This window comes from Triplophysa rosa, linkage group LG1, assembly GCF_024868665.1.
Source record: "Triplophysa rosa linkage group LG1, Trosa_1v2, whole genome shotgun sequence".
Lineage (NCBI taxonomy): Eukaryota > Metazoa > Chordata > Actinopteri > Cypriniformes > Nemacheilidae > Triplophysa > Triplophysa rosa.
Genome location: NC_079890.1, coordinates 4,735,221 through 4,742,595, shown reverse-complemented (window position 1 = coordinate 4,742,595; position 7,375 = coordinate 4,735,221). Strand labels below are relative to the sequence as shown.

Genomic DNA, 7,375 nt, shown 5'->3' with positions numbered 1-7,375 from the left:
GACAACCTTGAAATAAACAACGCGTTTTAAAAAGCATATTTTAAAATGAAGGAACGAAGGAACGTCACGCAATGTAAGTTATGTAACGAAGTAAAAGTACAGATTTTCTATTAGAAATTTACTCAAGTAAGAGTAAAAGTACACACTTTTAATTTTACTTAAAAAGTACATATTTTCCAAAATGTTACTCAAGTAAATGTAACGAAGTAAATGTAGCGCGTTACTACCCACCTCTGCTCCCCATAACCCCTCATCTGGCCCACATACCGCGTGGAATGATGGCACTTGGGTGGACCGCTCCTGTTTGCCAGGTTTGGGCCACAAGCAAGCCAAAGCAATGCCACATGTCAGCCAAAAACAAAACAAATAAAGCAGAACTGACCCACATTTAAACAACAGTTCATTTCAATTCTGGCCCAGATTTATCCTAAAACCAACACCTTTCTGTGCTCCTGTTTGACAGAATTTGTCTTGAGTTTCATTATTATTATAGTGATGATTGAGTAATTAGTGATTAACATCTGCTGTTAACAAACACAATCAAAAGGTAATTTTTTTTACAGTGTAGGTCTGTAACTGTCGGTAGAGGGGTATTTTAAAAGTAATTGTAACATGAACATGATCATAAAATTATAATACACAGAATGGTTGAAATTAGGTTAAAATCTGGTTGTTGAAAACTAGGGATTTTTACCTTTCTCTTTTCTACCTGTGTATTTGTGTTTTACAGTTTATCAAGCTGTTATGAGCTTGAAATTTATCTCGAGTCTCAATGTAGCTGATCCAGCAGAGAGCGGAAAACTTCTATATCAGGTATGACAGACATTTTAAGAGAACTTTAAAAGACATCTGTCTAAAGGACATACACGTCCATCACAGGGCTGACAAACACCCACACAAACATATACAGTGCATCTGCTAAATCTGAATCTTCTATAATTTCAATTTACCTGAGTTGTTATTGACCATTCTCCAGCTGTGTGTTGAAGTGTTGTTGCTTTTATCTACTGTATTTGCATTGAGGTCATCTACAGGGTTTTTACAGGCGATATTTTTCCCCTTCCTTTAATTGCTTAATAGAATATTTCATTACATCGGAGTTCTATTAACTTAGCTTAGACAAGCATATGACTCTCTGTATATTTTTTACTGAAGCAGTATTATCTTTATTTAGATGACGACTGTTCTTTTATCTAAAGGACACTCAAATTTCACACTCACCTGGAAAAAACTACCTCAGAAAGTGAAACCAAAATCAAAGCAGGGTAAGTAAATTTACACTGTAACTCTACATGAATAAAACCTACATTACGAAGTACAGTAAGTGTATATATGTTTTATTCACAGGTCCATGTATTAAGATCTACAACTGAATAAACAAATAAGCTTTGAAAGAAGAAGGAAATTAATGTGTTGTAGCACAGCTTGTTTACTTCTAGTTTTTAACAGATTGACATTATTGCTGCCATTGTTTTCCCCATCATTTTTAATGATTTGTAGTTGACAAATGTTGATGGGTTTGTGTGAGAAATTTTGCACCAATGGGACCATCATAATAGGCAAACCAAGATTTGGCCTTGGTCAGGTCCATAAATCATTATTGCTTGGAGGAAAACTTGTTGAGAAATAAATTCTGTTAAAAAAGAAATGTGAATGATAAAGAAACAAGAAAGTACTGTATGTATGTATTGTACACAACACATTTTCTGTTGTTCCATACAAAGACAGAATAATAAAGGCAAAGAATATAATATATTTAAGATTATAAAGTTAGAAACTATGTTTAATTCAAGGTATAAAGTCCAAAAAGAAGAATGCCACACCATTCATTATTCTTAGGAGGAAATGAGAAGTGCTAAAGATACAAACTTTTAAAGGATGAGACAAAAAATATTTTTCTTTTAAATATAGACCGTCTCATCGGACGCGTGTGCGCCTGACCCCCAGTTAACTTCCGGTTTGTGGCTAGTTTATATTTAATTTATGTTAATACTAATTTGTATTATTATTTTACTGTACAATAATTGTATTAAATAAACGATTTGTTGAATGGGTCTTGTAGTTCGGTCGCATTTAAACAAACCGTATGGTACATTGACATCTAGCGGTTGAACTTGGTATATTGGAGAGGCAAGTTCATCCAAGTAGGTTCTTATCGGTTTCTTTTGATTGTTATCAGAAATAATCAACAGGCACTCTATTGTTTGTGAACGTGTACCGGAAGTTCAGTTGGGATCACAAAAGTGCGCATGCGCAGTAACGTTTGTTTATGTTGATAAGATGAAACCATCTAACGTGTGAAATAGTGTTAATGAAAAACATTTGTTTGAAGCAAGAAACATTTTAAAATTATGGTTCTTTTTAGAACTATTAAGGGTTCTTTAATATAATTCAATTAAGAGTTATTTATTTTTGGATAAGAAATTATAACAATCCAGAAAATTAAAAAAGTTTAAATGTATTTATTTTATTTTACAAAAATATGAATATCACAAAATCACATCTCTGTATAATCTGTATTAGTAATTATTTTACATTACAAATGTTTAATTAAGTTCAACCATTTACTGTAGTTTCCATTTTAATTTCCATTAAGCATTTTCACTTTTTAATAAACACACATAAGCTTGTTTATGCACTGTATGTACATGAACACACATTTAAAAATAGCATCTCTGTATACTCTGTATTAATCAGCTAAACTTCACATTTTACAGTCTATGAATTATATGTCAGAGCCAAGGCTCGAATCCAGGTCTCTGGCATGGTGGTCAGATCTCCCACCATGATGTAGAACCCAACAGTCAGCGCACTCAGAGGAAATCAGAGTAGTTTTATTTTCAACAAAAATCATTATCTTCAGGTAAGTTACAAAGGAAAAATGTCTGGTTGAAAAAGTACAAAGAAACTCCAGAAGACAAAAAAAAATCATTCCCAGAATCAGGGAATACATCCAATTTTCAGCAAAAAAACAAAGAACCTTTTAGATATTTGGAGATCGGTACAACAATAACTAAGCGAATGCAAAGAGAAGCAGACCCACATAGTACCCACATACTTTAGTTTAAATTATTTTCCGTAAGCATTTTCAAATTTGTATAAACATACATAAGCTTGATTATGTACTGTATGTACATATACAGTACTTTGCTTTTACATGTATCTCTGAAATGAGGAAAACAAATCACAATGCAGATAAAAACAATACTACTGCACTACTGTTGGAGCCAACATGTACAAATCCACCACTAGATGGTGCTGTGGACTGAGCCACACCCAATTGTTGTGAACGACTTACCACCCTGCCACAGCTTATATGAAAGCGGTTACAGCCTCAATTGACTGTAACTTTAAAGGTCCAGTGCGGGATGTTTTGTATGATCTATTAACAGAAATGCAATATAACATACAAAACTGTGTCTTCAGATGTGTATAAAAACCTTACGTAATGAAAAGTTATGTTTTTATTACCCAAGAATAAACCAGTTGTATCTACATAGGGAGCGGGCCTATCTACATGGAATTTGTTATGTTGCGCAGCCATGTTTTGTACAGTAAGCTCTAACGGACAAACAGCTCTACAGAGCGCGTTTTTTATATGTTGGTCTTTGTGTGTGTTTTTAGACGCAGCTTGCGTCATCACTGAGTTGAAGACGCCAAAGTAGTAAGTCGTAGTACGGAGGAGTCGTCGTCTAGCTGAAGCAACTGATTGTTCTGTCTTAGAAGTTTTGATAAAATGGAGGACCATGCGTATTGTGCACAAGAGCCGACAGAGCGTGAATCTCCGTCGTCAAAGAAGCGCAAACGTGATGCTGCCAGACGAATTGGAGACAAACGGCGGCAGAAATCCAGGATAAACATCGGTGTATCTATTACCAGATGGAAGGCACTGTTGAAAGACAAATGTTTTCAAGGCGACGCCGACGTTGCCTGTTTTCTGCTAGACTGGTAAGATAATTCAACATTTTCAATGTTTCCACTTTTTCAATGTTTACCAAACAACTGTTTTGTTGAAACTGTAACGTTAGCATTTTATACAAATGGCCATATGACCTCCGAATAATAATTTTTTCCGTCCCTGCGGTACCACTCCGGTTGTTCCTGACAAAGGGGGAGACAAACATCTACTAATTTACACTTAACTGCCTATGTCGCTGTCAGATCAAACGCTTTGAACAGCGTTGCTATTTACGATTAGCTAACTTTAGTTACTTCACTACTCTCAGCGTGTACTAGATAGCACGCAAGAAATATATCTAATTATAGAATTGTAACAGTAACTTTCGCAATAGAATACATGTTAAATGATTAATTACGTTAATATATTGCCTTACCTTTGTTAAGAAACATCGTTGCTTGCATCACTGCTATCCGCGGTCTCAGTAGACGACATCTTTTTTTACTGTTGCGGCCACCGTCGTAATTCGAAAAGGAGGGGTGGGCAAATGACTCAGAGATTCGTTGCAAAACTATAATACAACGCTTGTGGCCGCTGATTTTCAAGAACTGCGCCTTTAAGTACAGGTATTGGAATTCTTCTTAAGTTTAAGCATATATTTTTGGATAAAAGTCAGCTTCTTTCATTGTGACTGAATGTGACACAACACAGATATGACAACTAGGCACATGACATGGAAAAACCAATGAGACTCATAGTTATTGATATGGCGCTGATGTGCCGCCCCATTGGATAAAATTATCCTATCCACACATAGTCAAATTATAGCAACTTATTTTCAATTCAATTGTATTTATGCAGCACTTTGCATTGTTTCAAAGCCACTTTACAGTAGAAAATAAGAAAAACACAAAAAATGTAAAACACAGCACAGTGCATGGTGTTTATAGAACAAGCAAGATTATTCTAGTAAATAATATCTAATAAATGCAGTCTCCCGGTGGTTTATTTAGTATATTATGCATTAAGTGAATGCTTGTCTGAAAAGATGTGTCTTTAATCTAGATTTAAATTGGGAGAGTGTGTCTGACCCTCGAACAGTGTCGGGAAGGCTATTCCAGAGTTTAGGTGATACGTATGAGAAAGCTCCGCCCCCTTTGGTGGATTTAGTTATTCTAGGTGTTATCAAAAGTCTGGAGTTTTGAGATCTTAGAGAGCGCAATGGGTTGTAATGTGATAGAAGCTCTGTTATGTAGGTAGGGGCTGTCATGATATATAAATGTATGTAGGTTACAACTACTAACCACTAGAGGTAGGTAGAGGTTGGCGGACCTCAGGTGGTTGTTGTTGGAGTAAGAGAGTTGACAGAAAAACATGTGAGCTGTAATAAAGACATCTGCTACAAACAGTTTCTTCATTATAAATAGAAACATTACATGGTACGAGGAGTGGTAAGAAAACCGGATCGCCGTCATGGAAAGAGTGAAACCGCCTGACGCTGTGAACTGGACTGTAAATGTCGATTGTGAGTGGCGCACGTTTAAACAACGATTTATGCTGTACTTACAAGCAGTGGGACTTAACGATAAGCCCGATGCAAGAAAAATTGCTCTGCTACTCACAGTTGCGGGACCCCAATCGATAGAAGTGTTCAACACGCTCGTGTTTGATAGAGAAGAGGATAAAAGCAACTACGACGTGGTGATTGGAAAGTTTGACGTCCACTGTTCGCCGAAAAAGAACGAGACCTTTGAAAGATACGTGTTTCGGTCGCGTCTGCAACAACAGGGAGAGACTTTTGATAGTTTCCTAATGGATCTTAAACTTAAAGCAAGAACATGCAACTTTGAATTACTAAATGATTCAATGATCCGTGATCAAATTGTGTTCGGGATTAATGAGAAAAAAATGAGAGAGAGATTGTTAAGAGAGACTGAACTAACGTTAGCTGAAGCAGTGCGGATATGTCGTGCAAGTGAACAAGCTCAGCAGCATGCTAAAACGTTCAGTGACAACACAAAAACAAGTGGAGGTGAAAGTTCATCTGTAGCAGCAGTGACAGGAAAAATGCAAAAATACAGCTCAAGAAAAATGACACAACGAAGGCAGAACGAAATGTTTAATTGCAAGAGATGTGGCAAAAGACACCAGCCAAAACAGTGCCCAGCCTATGGCAAAGCCTGTGCCAAATGTGGAGGACAGAATCACTTTGCAAAACAATGCTTTTCCAAAGGAAAACAACGTGGAAGTGGACATGTCCATACAGTGGAAGAAACAGCCCTCAGTGACACATTCTTTGTTGGCATGGTGGAACAAAAAGCCTCATTTCAAAGCAGTTCAGAGAATACGGAAGTGAATGGTGTAGTAGAAGAAAAGTGGATAGAAGCTCTGGAAATAAACGGATTAAAAGTGTCAATCAAGCTGGACACAGGAGCTAAAGCCAACTTAATTTCTGAGCAAGACATAAGAGAAATGAGAATAAAGCCACACATTAATCAGAAAACCGTACAACTAAAAGCGTACAATGGACATTTAATTGAAACAAAAGGAACATGCAAACTCAAGGTAAAGGTGAAAAACAGAGAATATCATCTCATGTTTGTAGTGGTTCCAGACGGACACGATTCTGTGTTAGGAGACACAGCATGCGAAGACCTAGGCTTAGTAAAAAGAGTGTACAACATAGGAGCAAACACACAGGACAGTGTAAATAACCTAGTGAAACAGTTTCCTGACATCTTTGAAGGGTTTGGTGTGCTACCATTAAAGTATAAGATACAGTTGAAAGAAGATGCAAAGCCAGTTGTTCATGCACCGAGACGGGTTCCTGCTACACTACGAGAAAAGCTAAAACCTGAGCTAGAAAGGATGACATTAATGGGAGTCATAGAAAAAGTGGAAAAACCAACAGAATGGGTGAATTCCATGGTCTGTGTGAAAAAAACAAATGGTGATCTACGTGTGTGTATGGACCCAAAAGACTTAAATGCAAACATACAGAGGGAACATTATCAGATTCCAACACGGGAAGAAATTATAAGTGAAATGGGAGGTGCAAAATTCTTCACAAAACTGGATGCATCCCAGGGCTTTTGGCAACTGAAACTGCACGAAGACAGCACACATTATTGCACATTTAACACTCCTTTCGGTCGGTATTCTTTTTTGAGGATGCCTTTTGGAATCTCTTCGGCTCCGGAAGTATTTCATAAAGCAATGGAGCACATGATTGAGGGAATACAAGGAGTGCGCGTCTATGAGGACGACATAATATTGTGGGGATCCACAATTGAGCAGCATAATGAGAGGCTGATGGAAGTACTACAGCGAGTACAGAACTACGGGCTGAAACTGAATAAAGAAAAGTGTCAGTTTGGAGTAAAGGAAATCACATTTCTGGGAGACAAGTTGTCAGAGAGAGGTGTTAAACCAGATCAGAGTAAGATACAAGCGATTCTTAACATGCCCAGACCCACC

The 7,375-nt window shown here is 37.1% G+C and overlaps 1 protein-coding gene across 1 annotated transcript in view; it reads left to right on the top strand.

The window, feature by feature from the left end:
* The window catches only part of LOC130562852 (fucolectin-like), a 10,093-nt gene extending 7,299 nt beyond the window's left edge, over positions 1-2,794 (top strand). The window contains exons 6-8 of the mRNA XM_057348144.1: positions 731-813; positions 1,175-1,265; positions 2,718-2,794. Coding sequence (XP_057204127.1) covers positions 731-813; positions 1,175-1,265; positions 2,718-2,794 — 251 coding nt within the window. The remainder of the gene's footprint in view (positions 1-730; positions 814-1,174; positions 1,266-2,717) is intronic.
* Positions 2,795-7,375: the final 4,581 nt, after the last annotated feature.